The 23,689-nt window shown below is 54.6% G+C and overlaps 1 protein-coding gene across 1 annotated transcript; it reads left to right on the top strand.

Moving 5' to 3' along the window:
- The first annotated feature begins 1,803 nt into the window (after positions 1-1,803).
- FAAH (fatty acid amide hydrolase) lies at positions 1,804-22,379 on the top strand. The gene is made up of 15 exons (XM_033226540.1): positions 1,804-2,128; positions 11,038-11,151; positions 13,935-14,069; positions 14,301-14,434; positions 14,512-14,718; positions 14,962-15,002; positions 15,163-15,287; positions 17,001-17,126; positions 17,643-17,740; positions 18,943-19,042; positions 19,358-19,398; positions 20,153-20,192; positions 20,664-20,772; positions 21,605-21,750; positions 21,978-22,379. The coding sequence occupies exons 1-15, from the start codon at positions 1,934-1,936 to the stop codon at positions 22,104-22,106; spliced, it is 1,740 nt and encodes a 579-aa protein (XP_033082431.1). The 5' UTR covers positions 1,804-1,933; the 3' UTR covers positions 22,107-22,379.
- The last annotated feature ends 1,310 nt before the right edge of the window (positions 22,380-23,689 follow it).

Here is a 23,689-nt window from a genome sequence, read left to right as displayed (position 1 = left end):
CCTCTTAGCACTGGCATTCTGGTGTAAATCCCATGGCAGGATCCTTCCTAAGCCATATGGGGTAGCTACAGAACAGTGGAGAGGACCCACTCACTCCATCCAGCAGAAGGACTTGTCACCATCCACATGGACGACACTGCAAGTAGGGTTGTTAGTGATCATTCATGCACACACATATTTAGCCTTCCAGAATTTGACCACCAAGGAAGTACTTTACCAGTTCCTGCGGCTTCTCCTTCCTTGGTCTGTGCACAGAGTCATTGCGACAGTGTGTGAAGATCCTTTACCCTAGGTTGCCTGCTGGTTTGTTTCCGAGTTGCTGAGAGCTCACTGAGTGAGTCCTGATTTCTCACCCCTGAGGCCGTCACAAGAGGGTGGGGCATGCCTCCACACAAGAGAGAACCAGAGACTGCCCCCAGAGGGGAATGTAATCACGGGCAAGCCCCCAAATTGTTATAAATAAAGTTTCAGTGCCACAAATGGAATAGCACTCGAATATAACATTTTCTTTTTTTTTTCTCCTCAGCAAGGCAATTTACTTCTATAGAAGGGTGCGCTCTCACAGATGGAGCAATGGTGAGCACACACCTGGACAAGGGCAGGGAAGGGGGGTTCTTATGCCTGACCCACGTGACTGCTGCTGCTGTGTCCTTCCCCTGTTGGCTAGGGTTAGATCTATAGGCTAAACTAATTCCGACTGGCTAATTTAAAGAGAGTGACAGGGTGAGTGGTTTGGCGGGAAAAATGGTTACAGAGCAGGAAATCAGAATGAGTCAGGGTGGAGAATGAGTCAGGGAAGAGCAGGTAATCAAAAAACGTTGCTTTATGAGGAAGTTAAGTTTAAAAGTAGAAGACAGGCCGGGTGCGGTGGCTGATGCCTATAATCCCAGCACTTTGGGAGGCCGAGGCGGGGGGATCACGAGGTCAGGAGATCCAGAACATCCTGGCTAACACAGTGAAACCCGTCTCTACTAAAAATACAAAAATTAGCCAGGCATGGTGGTGGGCGCCTGTAATCCCAGCTACTTGGAAGGCTGAGGCAGGAGAATGGCGTGAACCCGGGAGGCGGAGCTTGCAGTGAGCTGAGATCTTGCCACTGCACTCCAGCCTGGGCTACAGAGGGAGACTCCCTCTTTTTTTTTTTTTTGAGACGGAGTCTCACTCTGTCGCGGGGGCTGGAGTGCAGTGGCCGGATCTCAGCTCACTGCAAGCTCCGCCTCCCGGGTTCACGCCATTGTCCTGCCTCAGCCTCCCGAGTAGCTGGGACTACATGCGCCCGCCACCTCGCCCGGCTAGTTTTTTGTATTTTTTAGTAGAGACGGGGTTTCACAATGTTAGCCAGGATGGTCTCGATCTCCTGACCTCGTGATCCACCCATCTCGGCCTCCCAAAGTGCTGGGATTACAGGCTTGAGCCACCGCGCCCGGCGAGACTCCCTCTTATAACAACAACAACAACAACAACAACAACAAACAAAAAAAAAAAAAGAAGAAGGCAAACAATTGAACATACTGACATATTGATTCTTTGAAGAGAAATTTAGAACTCATATCTAACAGCTGGCGTGTCTGGCAGGGGGCTCCGGCTGGGGCGCAGTCTTGAGCATTTGGGGTTCTGGGGTGCTCGGGGCAGAGGCCGGGCCAGGGCTGTGGCGCCCAACCGGGGCTAAACTCAAACTTGGGAGGTCGCCCACGCGAAACAGTAGCCCTTCCTGACCCACCTACTCGGCTTGGCCGGGAGCGGGACGTCGCTGGGGGCCATGCCAGGCGGGCCGCCTCTGACAGCAGCTGGGCTCTGGCGCGCTCCGCCGCCCCTCCCGCGCAGGCGGGCGTGGGATCCCGGCCGATCCAGTCCGGGTTTTGCTGCGGAGCTGGCGGGTCGCGCGTGCGGCAGCTTCAACTGTCGTCTTAGGCAGCAGCAGGCTACGGGGATCATGGTGCAGTACGAGCTGTGGGCCGCGTTGCCTGGCGCCTCCGGGGTCGCCCTGGCCTGCTGCTTCGTGGCGGCGGCCGTGGCCCTGCGTTGGTCCGGGCGCCGGACAGCGCGGGGCGCGGTGGCCCGGGCGCGACAGAGGCAGCGAGCGAGCCTGGAGAACATGGACAAGGCGGCGCAGCGCTTCCGGCTCCAGGTGACTGCCTGAGAGTGGTGGGGTGGGCGCGGCCTGAGGGTACACGCAGCGGCACTTTCAGCCGCCAGACCAGCGGAGGGACAAGGGGGCGGGCGGGCAGAGCAGATGTGTAGCTTTCCAGAATCTCTCCTCGCCCTAAGATATTCCGCACTTTCTAAGCCAGGTAGAGCCAGGGGGAGGAAAGGAAACGATAGTGTCAAGGCAGCTCGTGGAAGGCCTTCCCCTCACTGGGTCAAAGAGGAGTTTTGCTTTGTGCCAAAGAATCTCAAGATGACTGCCTATTGGAATGCGAAAACGCAAGCGTGACAACCAGTAGGATGCTAGGGGTTGAAGACTTTGGAATCGCAGAGTGTAATGGCCAAGGGAATCTGGCGAGCTTAGAGGTTTTTTTTTGTTTTTTTGAGACGGAGTCTCGCTCCCACTCCCAGGTAAGAGTGCAGTGGCGCGATCTCGGCTCACTGCAACTTCTGCCTCACGGGTTCAAGCGATTCTCCTGCCTCAGCATCCCCAGTAGCTGGGATTACAGGGGCCCGCCACTATGCCCGGCTAATTTTTGCATTTTTAGTAGAGACTGGGTTTCGTCATGTTGGCCAGTCTGGTCTGGAATGCCTGACCTCAGTTGATACACCTGCCTCGGCCTCCCAAAGTGTTGGGACTATAGGCGTGAGCCACCGCGCCCGGCCGAGTTTTCAAGCTTCTTGATTTGTGCATTTGGATCCTAAGAGGGAGCCGGAAAGAAACCTGCCAAGTGCACAGGGAGATCTTGGCAAAGCCAGGCTAGAAGGGAAGTCGCTCTGGCTCCTGCTGCCGGCCTGTGGTGTCCAACCCCTGGCAAGCCCTTTCCATGAGCAGGTTCAGTTCCAGCCCTCTCTGGGTGGTCTGTCAACAAACTTTTCTTCTCCCTGCACTGCCTCTGGATCACCTCAGTATGTGGGTTTGGGGGCGTGGAAGGGCCTGGCTGAGGGTTTGGAAGACGTGGCTTGAAGAGGGGCTTTTCCTCCGGGTGTGTGAAGCACAGACCCCAGTTAAAGCCAACATGCTGAACTCTGGGAAGTGTTCTTATGTGCTAAGAGAGGGAGGGCTTGCTGTGTCTGTGGGACCTGACAGGTGGGACGGCTTTCCAGGTTGGGAACTGCAGGATTCAGGAGGGTGTGCCTGGGTGGGAGACAGAAAGAGTCACAGAAAATTGTGTTCAGCAGATGTTCCGCAAGTGATTTTTGAGTTGGGGCAGAGCTGGAACTAGAACCTAGGTGCCTGGCTGCACTCTTCAGCCACACTTTCATGGAGAGGAACAGGAGAGAGATATGAGGAAGGCACGGGCATGGGCATGCCAGCCCAGGTGTAGCCTTGCATGTTGAAGGGGGCCAGCCCCTCCACACCTGTGGGTGTTTCTCTTCAGGTGGGACAAGAGACTGAGTAAAGAAATAAGACACAAAGTATAGAGAAAGAACAGAGGGCCCAGGGGACTGGCGCTCAGCACACGGAGGACCCGCGCCAGCACTGGTCTCTGAGTTCCCTCAGTATTTATTGATCACTATCTCTACCATCTCAGTGAGGGGGATGTGGCAGGACTATAGGGTAATGGTGGGGAGAGGGTCAGCAGGAAAACATGTGAGCAAAGGACTCTGTGTCATAAATAAGTTTAAGGAAAGGTTCTGTGCCTTGATGTGCATGTAGGCCAGATTTATGCTTGACTTTACACAAGCATCTCAGTGCAGTAAAGAGCAGTATTGCTGCCAGTATGTCTCACTTCCAGCCATAAGGTGGTTTTCTCCTATCTCAGTAAATAGAATGTATGATTGGGTTTTACACCCAGACATTCCATTCCCAGGGCCGAGCAGGAGACAGATGCCTTCCTCTTATCTCAACTGCAAAGAGGCCTTCCTCTTTCACTAATCATCCTCAGCACAGACCTTTTATGGGTGTCGGGCTGGGGTATGGTCAGGTCTTTCCCTTCCCACGAGGCCGTATCTCAGGCTGTCTCAGTGGGGATAAACCTTGGACAATACCCAGGCTTTCTTGGGCAGAGGTCCCTGCGGCCTTCTGCAGAGCATTGTACCCCTGGGTACTCGAGATTGGAGAATGGCAATGACTTTTACCAAGCGTACTGCCTGCAAACACATTTTTAACAAAGCACGTCCTGCACAGCCCTAAATCCATTAAACCTTGAGTCAACACAGCACACGTTTCTGCGAACACAGGGTTGGGGCTAGGGTTACAGATTAAGAGCGTCTCAAGGCAGAAGAATTTCTCTTAGTACAGAACAAAATGGAGTTTTTAATGTCTACTTCTTTTTACATAGACACAGAAACAGTGTGATCGCTTTCTTTTCCCCACACGTGTTGCGGTTTTGGCTGGCTGTAATGTATGAATTTACTCCAAACCATCCCTGGGGCAAAGATATCTCATATTTATTTAGTAAGATAAAAAATAAGGCCGGGCGCAGTGGCTCAAGCCTGTAATCCCAGCACTTTGGGAGGCCGAGACGGGTGGATCACGAGGTCAGGAGATCGAGGCCATCCTGGCGAACACAGTGAAACCCCGTCTCTACTAAAAAATACAAAAAACTAGCCGGGCGAGGTGGCGGGCACCTGTAGTCCCAGCTGCTCAGGAGGCTGAGGCAGGAGAATGGCGTAAACCCGGGAGGCGGAGCTTGCAGTGAGCTGAGATCGGGCCACTGCACTCCAGCCTGGGCGACAGAGCGAGACTCCGTCTCAAAGAAAAAAAAAAAAAAGGTAAAAAATATATCTGGTTCCAGCCTCCACTCACCAAGCTGGCTGCAAAGTCCACCATCAGTCCATTTTTAGGGTTTCTTCCTTCCAGAGTGGGAGGGCCCTGGTCAACCCAAAGTGGGATAGTCAACCCAAATTGGCTATCTCCCCTACACAAGCACAGGTTCTTCACTGTCTAGTTGCTCTCTCTGGCTGGGCTCTGGAGGCCCTCCTTAGAGATCCTCCTGTTTATCCCTGGCTCTGTGCACCCAGCTGAGTTCTGCCAGCTCCAAGAGCGGCATGGGCAGCACTGGCAGGGATAGGCTTACAGTGCTTGTCTGCAGAACTCACCTCCTGGTTGCAGGGAATCCACCTAGCTAGCAGGGGTGTGGGATGGTAGTAGGATGGGTCTTCCTGCACTTCAACTCCAAACAGCAGCATCTGTATGGTTTTCCTCTGGAGCAACTGCTCTTCATTATTTTTATGAGCAGATTATTCCAGGACAAAAATTTTGGCTCTGAAACTTGGCTCTTTCAGGAGGAGAAGCGGAAAATTACCTTTTGGGTTTCCAATGATTGTGGTTTTGAGTAATCAGCAAAGGGGCGGGGTCCTGATTGACAATAGCTTTGTAGGCTTTGAAGGAGGAGTAAGATTTTTTGTTTTGTTTTTTGTATTTTGTTTTTTTGTTTTTTGAGACGGAGTCTTGCTCTGTCGCCCAGGCTGGAGTGCAATGGTGCAATCTCGGCTCACTGCAACCTCCACCTCCCAGGTTCAAGCGATTCTCCTGCCTCAGCCTCCCGAGTAGCTGGGATTACAGGTGTCTGCCACCATGGCTGGCTAATTTTTGTAGTTTTAGTAGAGACGGAGCTTCACCATGTTGGCCATGGCTGGTCTCGAACTCCTGACCTCAGGATCCACCCACCTCAGCCTCCCAAAGTGCTGGAATTACAGGCATGAGCCACTGTGCCTGGCCAATGCCTGGCTAATTTCTGTAGTTTTAGTACAAATGGTTTCGTCATGTTGGCCAGGCGGGTCTTGAACTCTTTTTTTTTTTTTTTGAGATGGATTCTCACTTTGTTGCCCAGGCTGGAGTGCACTGGTGCAATCTCGGCTCACTGCAAGCTCTGCCTCCTGGGTTCAAGTGATTCTCCTGCCTCAGCCTCCTTGGGTAGCTGGGACTACAGGTGCCTGCCACCACATCCAGCTAATTTTTGCATTTTTAGTAGAGACAGGGTTTCACCATGTTGGCCAGGCTGGTCTCGAACTCCTGACCTCAGGTGATCTGCCTGCCTCGGCCTCCCAAAGTGGTGGAATTACAGATATGAGCCACCACTCCCTGATTCTTAGCTGTGTCCAAGGAGGACACAGCTGGATGAGGGGGTACCTAAACACCTGAATTTTCACAAAATAGTTCACCTCTCTCTAAACTCTTGGGCAACTCTAGAGAAAAGTGTGTTTCTGGTAATTCTGTTGACCCATTTTTTTCCCCACCCTGTCCCCTGAATAAGTTTTGATATCTTTTTCTAGACTGAAGAGAAGGACCACCATCAATAGAATAGTATAGCTGGGAGAGACATCACAGAACACCTATTTATGCCCTTATGCCTTTGTACATGCACTTTTGTTTTACCCTGAATGGTTTTTCCCACATCTCTTACAACCTGCTTATCAATCCCGCTGGCACTGTGGTTCAGAAGGAGAAAACAACACAGATGGAGGAGGGGCAATGCCCCCTAAGTGATTGGTAGAGTATCCCTCTCTTGAAAAATTGTGCATGCAGGTGGCCACAGGTTTAGACGTTACCTGTATACTATACTTCCCTGCATTCTCCACAAAATCAGGTTTCCACATGTTCATCGATTGGCCTTCTGGAGGTGCAGACTTACTTTGGTGTCTAGGAGAAAATGTCTCAGCTGCCTGACACTAGTTGAAGATTTAAAAATAGCTGTTAGCAACTGTGTCATTAACTGTCAACAGGGAAGAACATAGGAAAGAATGAAAATATGTGCTGAGCACGGAGGGGAGCATGTTGATAGGTGCTAGCTGCCATGCACAGGGACTCTGTGGGCACCTTGCAGTGAGGAGGTCCGGGGAGATGGTGACCGGACTGTCAGGTGGCAATTATCCCAGGGTGGTGAATGCTCTGCTGATTTCGACATCCTTCTCCATACTCTTAGGCATTTTAAAAAACACAGTGAACCTATATTTATATGAGAACAAAAATAAAGCAAAAATTTAATTTTCATTGTGAGATGGGAAAGGCAAGATGCAGTACTGTGTGTATAGTATGATTCCTTTGTGCAAAAAGGAATATACATAGACAACTGTTGACATGGTGGGTTTTTCATAAATATTTTCTTTTCCTGTAAGATTACACCAGAAACTGTTAATTATAGTTTTCCTTTATAGAGGAGGGACTGTGCAAGGGGAACCAGGGGTGGAGGGAGTGCTCACTTTTCATTTTGTATACCTTTAAAAAATATATCCGGTGGCTCAAGCCTGTAATCCCAGCACTTTGGGAGGCCGAGACGGGTGGATCACGAGGTCAGGAGATCGAGACCATCCTGGCTAACACGGTGAAACCCCGTCTCTACTAAAAAAATACAAAAAATTAGCCGGGCGAGATGGCGGGCGCCTGTAGTCCCAGCTACTCGGGAGGCTGAGGCAGGAGAATGGCGTAAACCCGGGAGGCGGAGCTTGCAGTGAGCCGAGATCGCGCCACTGCACTCCAGCCTGGGTGACAGAGCGAGACTCCGTCTCAAAAAAAAAAAAAAAAAAAAAAAAATATATATATATTATATATATCAAGAGGATTATCTGGTGTGTTTGGGGAGAAATCTTGAACCCATTTTTTTCTTCATTGTAGCTCCCTGTGTTAGAAAAAAAATCCAAAATAAGTGTTGTATCAGTTCAATGAATTCAGAGAAGTGCTCCTGATACTGAGGACATCAGGGGCAGAGGCTGTGGCATGTGCTTGGAGAGGGCGGGTGCCAGGCTCTGGGGTGTGGGGGTGGGAGGGGGCAGTGGTCCCTGGGTGGGGAGAGGTGCACAGGAGTCTGAGAGGAACACAGCTTGGAAGCACCTCCTGGAATATGCTGTGGAGCCTGTGGTGTGATGAGATGGGGATTTGAAGGGGAGAGGCAAGGCCTGGTTGGGTTTTGCACTGTCTGGCCATCAAGGGAAGCGTGGGCTGGAGGGGCAGGACCTGGGCAGGGCAGCAGTTGGGTGGCCCCGTGTGACCCAGGAGATAAGGATGAGTCTGAGGTCTGGTGAGGGCCTTGGTAGAGGGGATGGAGAGGTGACCATTTTTCAGAGCTACTTAGCTTGGTAACTGGATGCAGGTGGGGGTGAAAGGGAGGAGCCAGAAGGACACCTGTTTCCTTTCCTGAACACCTAGATGAATGGCGTGGCCTCCCCTGAGTACAGGGTACAGGATACACAAGGAGGAGAAGGTTGAAAGTTGGGCAGGTGATGAGCTTAGAGGAAGGACAGGGAAGGTGGACAGGTGACAGGAATAGCCCAGTGAGCTGGTTTGGGCTCCATTGCCTCAGGCTGGGTGGGGGATCTGGGGGATATGGGATGGGTGGAGAGCCTGGAGTCAGACGTGCATAGGGGAGGAGTGGAAGCCAGGGTAGGGGAGGAGGGTAAGAGGGGAGGGGAGGAGGAGAAGGGTACAGGGGAGGAGGGGAAGCCAGGGGAGGGGAGAAAGGAAGGCAGAGGGGAGGAGGGGAAGCTAGGGGAGGGGAGGAGGGGAAGGGTAGAGGGGAGGAGGGAAACCAGGAGAGGGGAGGAGGGGAAATGGGGGAGGGAAGGAGGGGAAGTAGGGAGGGGAGGAGGGGAAGCAGGCCAGGGGAGGAGGGAGAGTAGGGGGAGGGGAGGAGTAGAAGCAGGGCTGGGGGGGGGTGGGAGGAGTGGAAGCAGGAGGAGGGGAGGCCCTCTCCCAGAATCAGAGAGGGAAGAGAAGGAACCCAGAGCTCTGTCTCTCCCCACATCTGGCATCTTCTTATCCTTCAAATCACAGCTGAAATGTGGCTTCTTCAGATAGGCCTGCCCACCCTAAGTCAGTGCTCTGTCATTTGTGTCACAGCACTCCATTTCTCTGCTGCCTAACATGTATCATGCATGATCTATCTATTATTTAATTTGTTTATTTTCTTGAATGTAGTCTCTGAAAGCAGGGACCATGTCTGTCTTGGTTACCTCTAGATGCATAGCCCCGAAACTGGTCCTTGCCGTACAGTAGATTTCTGGAACATGTTTGTTGACTCACTACATAAATGAGTGACAGAAGCAGTAGCAGAGAAGCAGGAGGGAAACCAGGAGAGTGTAGTGTCTCCATGTCCAGGAAGAATTGAAGAGAGCAGGCGTGTGGCCTTAGTACTTTCGAAGGTCTCAGTGACATGGAGTAAGATAAAGAGGCAAGTATCTGTTGAGTTTAGCAACAAGGAAGTCTCTGGTGACCTTGACAAGAGCAGGGGAGGGTGGGGTGAGATATGGTGGCTGTGACTCAGTGTTTTTTATTTTTTATTTTTATTTTTTTGAGACTGAGTTTCGCTCTTGCCATCCAGGCTGGAGTGCAGTGGCGGGATCTCGGCTCACTGCAACCTCCGCCTCTCGGGTTCAAGCGATTCTCCTGCCTCAGCCTCCCAAGTAGGTGGGATTACAAGTGTGCACCACCACGCCCAGCTAATTTTTGTATTTTTAGTAGACACGCGGAGTTTCACCACGTTGGCCAGGCTGGTCTTGAACTCCTGACCTCAAGTGATCCATCCCCCTTAGCCTCCCAAAGTGCTGGGATTACAGGAATGAGCCTGCCTGGCCAACTCAGTGTTTACTCACTAACCCAATACCCTTGAGGAGAGGCCGGGAGCGGTGGCTCACACCTGTAATCCCAGCACTTGGGGAGGCCAAGGTGGGGGCAGATCACTTGAGGTCAGGAGTTTGAGACTAGACTGGCCAACATGGCTAAACCCCGTCTCTATTAAAAATACAAAAAATTAGCCAGGCATAGTGGCAGGTGCTACTTGGAGGCTGAGGCAGGAGAATTGGTTGAATCCAGGAGGCGGAGGTTGCAGTGAACCAAAATCACACCACTGCACTCCAGCCTGGGTGATGGAGCAAGACTCTATCTCGAAAAAATAAATAAATTATTGAAACAAACAAACAAAAACAAACCCAATGCCCTGGGGAAGGAGGAAGGAGGAACTGGATGGGTGTTTGCAGTCAGGCTGACCCCAGAGACTCTGGGAGCCCTCGAGGCCTGGCAGACAGAGGTCTGCCTGTGTTTGCCGAAATGTACCTCCTCCTACGGAGAGCTCCTCCCTCTCCATCCTTCCCATGTGCCACTCACTCACCACACTCTGTTTTATTGTCTTTATTTCTCATTGTCTAAAACCTCATCTGTTTGCCTGTCATCTGCTCACCCAGCCCCTGCCCTGTGTGAGCTCACTTGGACATGCCTTCTTGTTCATGGCTGAACCTCAGCCTAGTGTGGTGCTGGGTACGGAGCAGGCGCCTAACACACATCTGTGGAATGAATGTGGAAACCCTCCCTTTTGGGGTGTGGCCTTCAGTCACAGACCCAGCCTCCCAACATGGGGTCTTCTTGTTTTTGCCCTTCCCTGCTAGAGGTTGGCAACCCCCTGGGCAGTGTTCAGAGCTGCTCTGTGGGTGTGGGGATGGCATGGGGTCAGGTGCAGGTGGATGGCTGACGGGCAAGAAGGCACCTGTCTCTGAGCCTCAGTTTATCTGTGCAATGGGAATGGCAGTAAGACTTAATCAAAACATGGATGACATCAGCGTGGTGCTTGGCACACAGAAGGCAGCCACTGCTGGTATATATTTGTAGTGGTTTAATCATCAGTCTGGAGCTAGGCACAGTAGTATGTGCCTGTAGTTCCAGCTACTGGGGAGGCTGCAGTGAGAGGATCGCTTGAGCCCAGGAGTTCGAGTCTAGCCTGGGCAACACAGCCAGACCCTGTCTCTAAGGGGGGAAAAAAATACCTGGGCAGGTCGGCTCGCTGGGCACCACTTCAACAGGCCTCTGGAGGAGATAGAGCTACATTCTCTAGGGATGGCAAACCAGGGCCTGCTCAGGCTGGGCCGTGCCAGAGCTGCTGGGGCATGGGCCACTGGTGTCTGCTGCAGGCTCATGAGACTTCGGCGAGTAGGGGACTGATCCGAGTTTGTCCCCCACAGAACCCAGACCTGGACTCAGAGGCGCTGCTAGCCCTGCCCCTGCCTCAGCTGGTGCAGAAGTTACACAATGGAGAGCTCTCCCCTGAGGCCGTGCTCTTCACCTATGTAGGAAAGGTAAGGCCAGCCAAGGCCAGCCCCTCCCTTTCCCCTCCCACTCTCTGCACAGGCTGTGGAGAAAACTTGGCCTGGAGTTCGTGAGAAAACCTGGCCTGGGAGTTAGTCCTGCTGGGTGCCATGGTGGGACCTACAGTGCCAGGGACTGCCAGGGAAGGAAGGAGCCAGAGCGTGTGTGTGTGTGTGTGTATGTGTGTGTGTGAGACACTGAGCATGCTGTCTTAGCTAGTAACCTGGCTTTTAGCCCAGACTTCCCTCTCCCTCCCGCCTCCACCCCATTGGTCAACAAGTCTCTGGTCTGTCCTCCTTTTTCTTTTTTTGAGAGGGAGTTTCGCTCTTGTTGCTCAGGCTGGAGTTCAATGGCGCAATCTTGGAGCACTGCAACCTCCACTGCCTGGGTTCAAGCGATTCTCCTGCCTCAGCCTCGCAAGTAGCTGGGATTACAGGCTTGGGCCACTACACCAGGCTAATTAAAACTTTTTTTTTTTTTTTGAGATGGAGTCTCGCTCTGTTGCCCAGGCTGGAATGCAGTGGCGCAATCTCGGCTCACTGCAGCCTCCACCTCCCGGGTTCAAGTGATTCTTCTGCCTCAGCCTCCCAAGTAGCTGGGAGTACAGGCACCCACCACCACACCCAGCTAATTTTTGTATTTTTAGTAGAGACAGGATTTCACCATGTTGGTCAGGATGGTCTGGAACTCCTGACCTCCAGTGATCCACCTGCCTTGGCCTTTGAAAGTGCTGGGGTTACAGCTGTGAGCCACTGTGCCCGGCCCCCAACTAATTTTTTGTATTTAGTAGAGACGGGGTTTCACCATGTTGATCAGGCTGGTCTCGAACTCCTGACCTCAGGTGATCCACCCGCCTCGGCCTCCCAAAGTGCTGGGATTACAGGTGTGAGCCACCATGCCCGGCCCTTTCTTTTTTTTTGAGATGGGAGTCTCGCTCTGTCACCCAGGCTGGAGTGCAGTGGCATGTTCTTGGCTCACTACAACCTCCATCTCCCGGATTCAAGTGATTCTCATGCCTCAGCCTCCCGAGTAGCTGGGATTACAGACATGCACCCCCATGCCTGGCTAATTTTTGTATTTTTATTTGGCCGGGCTGGTCTGGAACTCCCGACCTCAGGTGATCCTCTGAAAGTGCTGGGATTACAGGCGAGAGCCACCGCGCCTGCCCTGTTCTTTTACCCAGCCCTCTCCTATATCCATCCCCTTTGGCCACCCTGGCCTGCCACCACCATCTCCCTCCATTCCCAAGCACCATCCTCCTGGTCAGTGCCCGTTTGTGTCCCCAGCTCTTCAGGCCATCTCTTGTACTCCTCCTCTGTGTGTGGCATCACCTCTGGCCAAGGCCTTCTGGAGCTTGGGGTGTGAGCAGCTCTGCACTGGCTTGGGTGGGGCTCCTTTACCTGGAAGGCTGTTTCCCTCTTCTTTGCCCCTCTCCGTGCCATGGGCTCCCCTGGCTGAGCCTTCAGGGCTCAGAGCAGGAGGCACCTTCTTCCATTTGCCACCTGAGGTAGGGTTTCCTCTTCCAGGCCTGCTCTCATTCTAACAGCACATTTCTCATCACAATGTCAGGCTTGTCTTCTCTATCTCTTTCCCATGTGGGATCTTTATGGACAGAGCTTATCTCATTTGTCTTTGAACCTTAGTGCTCAACATGTTGCATTTCACATAATAAATGCTCAAGAAATATGTTTGAAAAGAAAGGGAGGGAGGGAGGAAAGAGGGAGAGACAAATTGTGCTTTGTGAGTGTGGCCTGCATGATTTCTTGAAAGGGCGTGTGTGACCCCTAGGCAGGTGAATTGTCTGGGTGCAGTGTATGTGACAATGCTGTGGGGCCTGCAGCTGAGGGGGCGAGAGCATGCTGGGCTGGTGTCACTGAGAAGGGGCACATACACAGTCTCAGCAGATGGTCTTGCTTCTTCCCTGTCAATGTCCCTGAAAAGGCTCCTGCCCTTCCTAGTTAATCTAGTCAATCTGGTTAGATTGGCCTTCTCTGTTCCTGCCTCGGGTACCCCAGGGACAGATTTTGCACATGCCCAAATATGGCAACACAGCCCACGCTGTTTCCCCCAGATGACCCCCAGGAGTAGGAGTATTTACTGAAAGCTGCATCTCACTCCGCCCTCACCTTTCCTTCTGTAGGACCCTGTGTGGTGCGGTTTGAGCATTCTAGGCAGATTTCTTCTATTAGCATGTTCTTCCCTTTTGTCAAGTTCCTACTCCATGTGACTTGATTGTCAAATTCAAGAGTTCCTGGGTAAGGGGAGGCTTGACTGGGCTACGTGTGGGGAAGGCATGGGGTAGAGGAGAGAGTGCTGGGCTCCGGGAGGCAGGAGTCTGGTCTAGCTCTGCTCTGTGGCTGCCCTTCAGTGCGACCACTGATGGGGGCTGCCCCTATCTGGTTTCTGTCTGCCTTAGTGGGCAGAGATGTGGCTTGGAGGAGGTGGGGGCGTGGCCAGTGATCATTTTCCTCCCAGCTCACCCCCTGCCTGGGGGGCATCTGAGGCCAGTATCTTGCTCCCTTGAGTGTCCTGGTTGTGCCCTGGTCCTCGTTGAAGGCCAGAGATAGCCAGGATGAGGCCTGGGCCAAATGTCCCCAGTGAGGCAGATGCCGGGCCCTCGATCATCCTCTGTGCCCCAGGCTCTGGGCCATGTTGCTGGTTCCCCTCTCCCTGGGTATACTTTAAAAGGCCAGTTCTACATGATGTATATTTCACCACAATGTTTTAAAAAGGCCAGCCTCCTTTTACCTTATGTCTACTTCCCCTTCCTCAGGCCTGGGAGGTGAACAAAGGGACCAACTGTGTGACCTCCTACCTGGCTGACTGTGAGACTCAGCTGTCCCAGGCCCCAAGGCAGGGCCTGCTCTATGGCGTCCCTGTGAGCCTCAAGGAGTGCTTCACCTACAAGGTATGCTCTGCCTCAGCGCCAGGCCTCCATTGTCGCCTCCATTCCTGCCAGCCTGCTTTGTATCTTGGATCATTTTGGGCCCTCAGAGGAGGTACCATGTCCAAAGGCCTTGCGAGGGGACACTGGTATGCCTGTCTTGCCCTGTGTGACAGCTGTTAGAGTGGGCCCTGGGCTGCCCACAGGCTCTGACTCACAGGTCACGTCCCTTTTGGTGCCCATCCCTCCTCCCAGGGCCAGGACTCCACGCTGGGCTTGAGCCTGAACGAAGGGGCGCCGGCGGAGTGCGACAGTGTGGTGGTGCATGTGCTGAAGCTGCAGGGTGCCGTGCCCTTCGTGCACACCAATGTGCCCCAGTCCATGTTCAGGTTGGGTCTTGGGGCAGGGCGGGGCAGGGGCACCGGTCCCAGCATGCCATGGGCTGACCCGTTCTTGCCTCCTCCAGCTATGACTGCAGTAACCCCCTCTTTGGCCAGACCGTGAACCCATGGAAGTCCTCCAAAAGCCCAGGGGGCTCCTCAGGGGGTGAAGGCGCCCTCATCGGGTCTGGAGGCTCCCCCCTGGGCTTAGGCACTGATATGGGAGGCAGCATCCGCTTCCCCTCCTCCTTCTGCGGCATCTGCGGCCTCAAGCCCACGGGGAACCGCCTCAGGTAGGGTGGGTGGAGGGCGCTTCTGGGCCCCTCGCTGTGTGACCTTGGCCTAGCTTCCAACCTCTCTGGGCTCCAGGCGGGGATTCGGTCTCCGGGGTTTTGCTGGGAGGAAGCATTACAGTACCACTGGCTGGGCATGGGTCCTAGTTTCCAAAGCGGTGAGTGTTCAGAGCTGTTCTGTGGGTGTGGGGATGGCGGCGGGTGGCCGTTTCCTGTTTCCAGCGTCTTATGTTTCTTATCCAGCAAAAGTGGCCTGAAGGGCTGTGTCTATGGACAGGAGGCAGGTGAGGTCCATGGTGCTCTCCCCTAGGAGGGTGGGGGTCGGCCTGACCCGCTTGCGCCCATGCTTCTCAGGTGGCAGGGCAGTGTCTGGCCCCCAGGCTGCTCTAAGTCTGGATTCCTCCCTCCTTGTCTGCTTACTTCCCTCCCTTCTCTGCCTCACAGTGCGCCCCTCTGTGGGCCCCATGGCCCGGGACGTGGAGAGCCTGGCGCTGTGCCTGCGAGCCCTGCTGTGCGAGGACATGTTCCGCTTGGACCCCACTGTGCCTCCCTTGCCCTTCAGGGAAGAGGTGAGCAGGGCTGGGTGGGCATGGGTGTGGACTGCTGCACCTAGACAGCCACCCCAGGCCTTGGAGGCCCTGTCTCCCGAGAACCGTGCCCCAGGGCTCTGAGGCCAGGGCGGGTTGCTCCTCCACAGACGGCCACCAGATGGAGCCCTTGCCTGCATTTGGAAAACCACAGGCTTTCAAAGGCGCCCAGCCTGTGCTGCTGGCACCAGGGATGCGGGAATCACTTCCCAGCCCGCTGACCTTCAGCACACAGCGGCCTTTCTAACAGTATTTCTGTCCACATTTTGGCGAGCAGCACGCCACGCTGCCTGCAGACCCCAGCTCATGTAGCCCGTTCTTGCCAGAGGTAGGCTGCGTGAGCCGGGATCTGCAGGCAGCAGGCGTGCTGCTCCCCAGAATACCACCACAACAGCCTGTTGCTGAGATAGGCTGGGCTTGTTGCTTTCTGTGGTGAGGCAGCACTGTCTTGCAAAGCCTTAGTAGCATCTCAGAGGGCAGGAAGTGTGAGGAGATCTGCTGAGATTTTGAAGTCTGGTTTAAGGTAGATCTTTCAACATAGGGGTTGGTTAAGATTGGGTTGGGGTCATCATATGATTGCCCATGTTAAGGATTGGTGGGCATAGCAGGGTGTGGATTTTGAGGCGAGAGGTGTCAACTGATGCTTCCTGTTGAAGAGTTGATGGGTGTTTCTGGAATGAATTGGAAGGTTATTTGTGCTTATGTGTGTTATTTGGAGGAGGTGGGGGAGTGGCCAGTGGTCATCTTCCTCCCAGCTCATCCCCTACTGCAGGGCATCTGAGACCAGTATTTTGCTCTCTTGAGTGTTCTGGTTGTGCCCTGGTCCTGGTACTCTCTCTCTCTCTCTTTCTCTCTGTTGGGGTTGAAGGCCAGAAACAGCCAGGTTGAGGGTGGGGCCAGATGTCCCCAGTGAGGCAGGTGCTGGGCCCTACGTCATCCTCTGTGCCCACTCCAACAGAGTGTTCAGGAGCTGTAAAGTTAGATTGGTGTAGACAGAGGAAGAGTGAAGTCACATTAATGTAGACAGTAAGCTGTGTGACGTAAGCCCCATTTCTCCGCAGTCCAGCGATTGTCTATCTTGTACAGACCTCTTGCCCTCGCCCCAGCCAAGGTTGCTTTGGAAAGGTTGAGGGTTTGTGGACAGGAAAGAGATTGGGCCTTGGTGTTTCTTGGGAGTGGGGCAACAGGGCAGATCTGGGCTGGATAGGGTGAACTCCCCCTCCTCAGGCAGAGGGAGATATTCTAACCGAACCCACGGCGATAGGCAGCTGTGAAGTCCTTCCTCAGAGGAGAGGAGGAGATGAGGTCCCTGTCTGGAAGTCTGGAACAGTTTATCATGAGAGCCAGGACAGGTGGTGGAGAACCTCAGCACAGAAGACAGGATGCCTACATTCCAGACCTGTCTTGTCACTCTGCATTGGGTAGCTTTGGACAAGTCCCAGTCCCACCTAATCTCCCTATTGAGACCTCAAGCCTCAGTTTCCTCATGTGACCAGTAGGAATCCTTATCCTTGCTCTGCCCACCTGAGTCACTGTGAAGGTGTTTTATGAAAGGGTCAGATGCAAAAGGGGCTGGCCTCGCTGACTGCAGCCTCGCAGCTGTGTCTGGGGCTGAGTAGTTTCTCTGATCTCTAGGGCTCCTGCCTAGGGCTGTCTTCTCCTGACCTGCCCCTATCCCCTGTGTTTTCCCTCTAGATCTACACCAGCTCTCAGCCCCTGCGTGTGGGGTACTATGAGACTGACAACTATACCATGCCTACCCCGGCCATGAAGCGGGCCATCCTGGAGACCAAACAGAGCCTTGAGGCTGCGGGGCACACGGTATGACTGCAGGGTCCTAGAAATACTGGCATCTCCTCTCCTTCTGGGAAGCCTTCCTGGTACCCATGACTACTCCATCCCTGGCATCCTGGCACTCTGATGGTACTGTCATCAGGGTGAACTGTGGCCCTGTGGGACAAGTATATAGAGGGCTGATCAAGAGTATTGGAGTGAGTGATTAAGGGAGAACTTCAGCCCTGTGCTGTGTGATGTGTGAGCACTGCATGCGGGGAGGCTCTTCAGCTGTAGGCAGTGGTGCACAGCTGTCCAGAGGCTCCCAGGGCCATGGGTTTTGGTCTGGTCATTTATACAACTTCATGTGTGGCTCCAGACTTCTCTCATGCTGTGCATTCCACAGTGAGTTTTCTTGGATCAGTAAGGCTGCCTTTGTGGCTCTAGTGAGAGCTGTCATGTGGGCAGAGTTGGTCCAGTCCATCCTCAGGGCCACCCAGACAGCATGGGGATCATGGAGCCAGTGGTTAGGTCAGGAGGCTTTACACCCTTCAATCCCTGCAGCTGGTTCCCTTCTTGCCAAGCAACATACCCCATGCTCTGGAGACCCTGTCAACAGGTGGGCTCTTCAGTGACGGTGGCCACACCTTCCTACAGAACTTGTGAGTGATAGTGGGCTTTGGGGTCTTGGTGGGATCAGAAAAGTAGGCAGACCCAGGGGAGCAGCAGGGTGTGGTGATGCCTGGATGGGCCTTAGCTGAATCCAACAAAGGCCTGATAACTCTGGGCAGGGACCTCGCTGTCCCTCCAGCTGGGTACATTGACCCTGGAGATCCCTTGCCAGGGTGCCAGCCCGAGGGGAGGAGGCTGGGTTGAGTATCTGTGGCCTATCCTTGATCTGAGCTTGTTGTGAGGTAGGAGGTGGGCAGGAGGTTGCCTCACTGTTTGGGAAAGATTTGGGGCAAGGGCAAGATCCAGGCAGGAGGGTGGGGGCTTGGACTTGGGTGACTCTGGGCTCTGTCTGACTTGAGCCAAGTCTTCCTTTTGAGCAGGACCTCAGCTTTCTCTCCTGTAAAGTGGGTGAGTTGGACCAGGCTCCTTTTAAGGGACTTTGCAGAGCTCATTTTTAGGGAAGTTGGTTCCCCAGTGCTGTTTTTAGTCCTTAGAGGTTGTCAGGGGCAGGGGACAGGCCTGTGAAGGCCCCTCCTGGTGATATACCTCTGCTGGATGGACTGGAACCCTTCAGAACACAGTCCTCCTTCCTCCACTTCACCGATGGAGAACTTAGCCCTGCAGCCTGAAGCTTGGCCCTGCAGCTTCACTCAGTCAAGGGCCCAGCCTGTCAAGTTCCTTTCCTTCCCCTAGCAGCCAAGTGTGGTCCAGGCATCAGTGGAAGGGGTCAGTCCTCACTCTGGCCCTGGGAATGAGTCCCCAGGATCAGCTACCTGAGACTTTTCCCTGAGGTCTTGAGCCAGAGATAGCCTCAGAGCCATGCTTCATGGGCAGCCCACCCTGGATTGCCACACCTGTGCCTCCAGGCTGGCCTCCATGTCAAAGGGGAGGTACCCTCAGGGAAGCCTCATCAGGGAGACGTTGCCCTCAGTTCTTAGAGCTCTGAGCTGGGTTTGCTGGAGAGGGATACCCTGAGTCCTGCCTTGGGGAGCTCCCGTGGATGTGTGTTGGAACCCAGGCATCCCAAAGGATCAGTAGAAACAAACGGCATGTTTGGAAGGAGGGAGCCGAATCTGGTGAGGAGGAGGTGGATAGTATCCCTGCATAGAGAACGGGATTGCTGTGGGCCGGGTGAGCAAGCTGGGAAGGATGCGGGGATGGGAGTGCCTGGACCCAGCCTTTTGTTTCCCAGCAAAGGTGATTTCGTGGACTCTTGCCTGGGGGACCTGGTCTCAATTCTGAAGCTTCCCCAGTGGCTTAAAGGACTGCTGGCCTTCCTGGTGAAGCCTCTGGTGAGGGCACAAGGAGTGGAGGGGCTAGGATGACTGGGGGGAACCTAGGGCCTCCTATCGCATGATCCCCCATGGCCTTCCTCAGCCTCTCTTGGTCTGGGCAGGCGTGGCCTCCTCTTGCCTCCAGTCCCCACCCAGACGGCTCTCCTCCCCTGTCCCCTGCAATCTTCAGCCAACCTGCATGCTGAAAGGGGGGCTGACCTGGGCCCTGGGGGGAGGCATGGAGGGACAGGTCCCCAGTGGCTTGACCTGAAGAAGGTTGACACCTGCCGTGGGCCAGAGCGGAGTCACCGACCCTGCGTCTGTCCTGTGCAGCTCCCAAGGCTGTCAGCTTTCCTCAGCAACATGAAGTCTCGGTGAGGGTTCTTCTGTGCCCAGCTGCTGCCCCTGCCTATCCTGACCCGAGTCTGGGTCTGGGTAGTTTCTGACAGGAAAGGACTTGAGGGAAGTAGCCTCTGAGGCTGGAAGTGGCCCAGGCAGGGGGGCAACTTTTGTGGCCTTCAGGTGGGACTTTGAAGTTGTCTTGGCAAGGTCCAGTTCTGGCTGGAGAACAAAGGCCTGAGGGGGACAAGAGGATGGGGGAGTTGGAGGAGAGGAGGTTGACCTGGCTGCGGTGTGGGTGGAAAGGACCAGGAAGTGGGGGTTGGCCTGGGCCGGTGGTAGGGCACCTGGGAGAGATGCTGCTGTTAGAGATCTGAGCTGACCTGAGCTCTGCCAGGTCCTACTTGCCTCTTAGTGGCTTGGGCTGGAAAAGCAGGGTATAAACTGCCCCGTTTCAGGCTCTGACATCCCGTGGACTCACTCCTTCCCTCACCACCAGGCTTCAGGACTGGCGGCATCTATGGCCTCTCCTGTGTCCTGAGGGTAGCGAGGAATCAGGCCTGGGCTAGTCCTGGCTCTGCTGTGGAGTCACCAAGTGACAGCCTGTGCCCCTCTGGGGCCTGATTTTCTCATCCAGACAGTAGGGGTTTGAACTTCCCTCTCAGCTCCCATGCGGTTGTGAAGGGTCCACAGAGGGGTGACATCTGGAGGGTTGGTAGTAGGGGTCTGATGTCGCTGATCTCCATGGCTGTGACCATGATGGCTGGTGACCACACTCCTTCTGCCCAGGTCGGCTGGAAAACTCTGGGAACTGCAGCATGAGATTGAGGTGAGACCAGAGCCTCTGGACTGGAGCAGGGTGCCGGGGGGAGGGTGGAGTTGGACAGGGCACCCACTGCCCCCACGGGGCTCCCAGACTGGCCTGTCATCCCCCTTCCACTCCCTGGACCACCACTCGGGCCCAGCTCTCTGACCTTTACTTGCCCAGATGCCTATCCTTTAAGGCTGGGTCAGCCCAGGGCTCCTGTCCTGGCCACCTTTTTGCCCCTCTGGAGCTGCCTGTGTGTGGCTTTGCCCCAGCAGGAAGAGGCATGTCCACAATTCATCCTGGAGGCAGAACGACCGATGCCCTCTGAGAAGTAGCACTGCCTGCCTGGAGCACCTGTGTCCCACTGTGGCTCCTTTCAGATTCAGGGGCAGGTGCTGGGGCCAGAGCCACCCTAGCCACAGTCTCTGAGTTAGAGAGCCTGGGGTAGGCCAGGTCTGCGTGCTTTCACCCGGTGCGCTGTGTCCCCCACAGGTGTACCGCAAAACTGTGATTGCCCAGTGGAGGGCGCTGGACCTGGATGTGCTGCTGACCCCCATGCTGGGCCCTGCTCTGGACTTGAATGCCCCAGGCAAGGCCACAGGTGAGGCCCGACACCCTGCCTGTCCCTTCTATGAATCTGGCCATGTGCCCTGCAGGGCTGCCAGGAAATGGAAGAAGAGGAGCCCTCGGGGAGGACCCTGCCCTCACGGGGGCCCACAGTCTGGCTGGCTGGAGACATGGGAGTCATGTGGGATGCCCTGGCAGGGTTTGATTTTTCTGTCATCAGCACTATTCAAGTTGGGGACCTTGAATTACAGAATCTAGTTTGGGGAGGTGGTGGTTTGAAGTCCAGGTGGGATTTAGATAAATCAAGAAAATAGGGGCCAGGCGCGGTGGCTCACACCTATAATCCCAGCACTTTGGGAGGCTGAGGCTGCAGGATCACTTGAGCCCAGGAGCTCAAGAGCAGTCCAGGCAACATAGTGAGGCCTCTGTTGCTACAAAAAATAGAAAGATAAGCTGGTTGTGGTTGCATGTTCCTGTAGTCCTGGCTACTCAGGGGGCTGAGGCGGGAGGATTGCTTGAGCCCAGGAGGTTGAGGCTGCAGTGAGTTATGATCACACCACTGCACTCCAGCCTGGGTGACAGAGTGAGACTCTGTCTCAAAAAAGAAAAAGGAAAAGAAAACAGAAACAACATTCCCAGTGGGGAAAGTACATGGGCAAAGGCATGAGGCAAGCATCAGTGGGATGTCCAGCCTGGCCCTGAAGTCTGAATTCCTGGGCTTTGTCACTCAGACCTCAGTCCTGGGAGACAGCCTTTCTCTCCCAGGCTGTAGACACAGGGTGCCATTTCATACGAGGTTTGACTTAGGCCTAGAGCTGGCACTGAGATTCCTGGGGCCTGCTGCAGCTGCTTGTGTTGTGTTCCAGGGGCCCTCAGCTACACTATGCTCTACAACTGCCTGGACTTCCCTGCAGGGGTGGTGCCTGTCACCACGGTGACTGCTGAGGACGAGGCCCAGATGGAACATTACAGGGGCTACTTTGGGGATATCTGGGACAAGGTGCTGCAGAAGGTGAGGACTGTCCTGCCCCTCAGCTGAACTCACTCCCCACCCTGACTCTGGCCACTGTGGAGGAAACAGTACTAGTACTGCGGGTTTGCCAGCCGTTCTTAAACAAGACCTGAAGGACTGTGGCCTGGCCTTGCTTTGCGGCCTCTCTCTAGCTGGGGTGCTTCCTGGGCCTGGGAGTGGGGAGTCCTGCCTCGCTAACCCTATCCTGATGCCTGTGTCCTCTATAGGGCATGAAGAAGAGTGTGGGGCTGCCCGTGGCCGTGCAGTGCGTGGCTCTGCCCTGGCAGGAAGAGTTGTGTCTGCGGTTCATGCGGGAGGTGGAGCGACTGATGACCCCTGAAAAGCAGTCATCCTGATGACTCTGGCTCTGGAGGACTTGAGACTCACACTCTCTGCAGCCCAGCCTAGTCAGGGCACAGCTGCCCTGCTGCCACAGCAAGGAAATGTCCTGCATGGGGCAGAGGCTTCCGTGTCCTCTCCCCCAACCCCCTGCAAGAAGCGCCGACTCCCTGAGTCTGGACCTCCGTCCCTGCTCTGGTCCCCTCTCTTCGTCCTGATCCCTCCACCCCCATGTGGCAGCCCGTGGGTATGACATGGGCCAAGGCCCAACTAACAGTCAAGAAACAGCTCCTCGTCTGTGTGGTTTCTGGGCGTCATCGTGAAGGTGGGGGTTGGAGCCTGTTGAAAGCAGGGATGGCTTGACCATGCAGACCCAGGCTCCAGCCATGCCAGTCTCCTGCTCCACAACCTCCCCTGGTGCCCATCGCCCACAGGAGGGGTGCAAGCTTATATCCCCCAGCACTTCAGCCCTGCCCCTCCTCTCTCACCTACACTAAACCCTGCTCTGCTGGACACTGCACTTGGTCTCCTTCCTTCCTCTGCTCCTTTCCCTGCCTAGAAAGCTCTTTCTGTTCCTCTGCTTTCCATGCTTTGAGACCTGGCTCAGATTCTTCTCGCTCCAGGAGGCCTTTCCTCCTGTCTCTGGGCCCTGGAGTATATGGGCTGTTTCTTCCCAGTCTGCCCTGTGTGGCGGGCACTGGGGGGTGTGTCTGCCTGCCTTACCACACCGGCTTTCCTTGACGGCAGGGACCCCATTGCTACGTCTCTGTCTTCTGTGGCTAGCACAGGGCAGCAGGGGAAGCACTGAGTTGGGTGCCTTCACTGGTTCATTGATTCAGCCCTTGGAGCCTCAGCATGGCCATGTCCAGACCTCAGCTGACTTGAGTCAAGCCTGGGCTTCTGGGGACGTGGACATTGACACAAACACATCTATTCCTCCTGTGATTAGGGCTTGGGGACAGGATAGACGGGGCCAAATGCTGCCGAGGGGAGGGGAAGTGGTCACTGAGGCTAGTATGCGGCCACTGTGTTTCATCTCCACGACCACGCTCTAGTCCAAGCCACCTCCCTCATCTGGATGCTTCAGTGACTTCCCTTCTGGGCTCCCCTCTTTCAACCCTGGCTGCCCTCTAATCCATTCTCCACACAGTAGCTGGAATGATCTTTTAAAAGTATAAATCAGGCCAGGCGCAGTGGCTCACACCTGTAATCCCAGCACTTTGAGAGGCCGAGGCGGGTGGATCACTGAGGTCAGGAGTTCGAGACTAGCCTGGCCAACATGGCGAAACCCTGGCTCTACTAAAAATACAAAAAAAATTTGTCAGGCATGGTGGCATGCACCTGTAGCCCCAGCTACTCAGGAGGCTGAGGCAGGAGAATTGCTTGAACCCAGGAGGCAGAGGTTGCAGTGAGCTGAGATCGCACCACTGCACTCCAGCCTGGGTAACAGAGTGAGACTCAGTCTTGGTAAAAATAAATAAATAAATAAAATAGGCCAGGCGTGGTGGCTAATGCCTATAATCCCAACACTTTGGGAGGCTGAGGTGGGCAGATCATTTGAGGTCAGGAGTTCGAGACCAACCTACCCAACATGATGAAA

Source organism: Trachypithecus francoisi, unplaced genomic scaffold (assembly GCF_009764315.1).
Source record: "Trachypithecus francoisi isolate TF-2019V2 unplaced genomic scaffold, Tfra_2.0 Lachesis_group12, whole genome shotgun sequence".
NCBI classification, from domain to species: domain Eukaryota; kingdom Metazoa; phylum Chordata; class Mammalia; order Primates; family Cercopithecidae; genus Trachypithecus; species Trachypithecus francoisi.
This window is presented reverse-complemented; position numbering and strand designations above follow the sequence as displayed.

Excerpts from the sequence above, each read along its gene's own strand:
- FAAH (XM_033226540.1), top strand. The coding sequence starts at position 1,934 with ATGGTGCAGTACGAGCTGTGGGCCGCGTTGCCTGGCGCCTCCGGGGTC. Across the intron at positions 17,127-17,642 it reads TTGAGGCTGCGGGGCACACG|CTGGTTCCCTTCTTGCCAAG; the intron begins GTATGACTGCAG and ends CAATCCCTGCAG. Across the intron at positions 20,193-20,663 it reads AACTGCAGCATGAGATTGAG|GTGTACCGCAAAACTGTGAT; the intron begins GTGAGACCAGAG and ends TGTCCCCCACAG.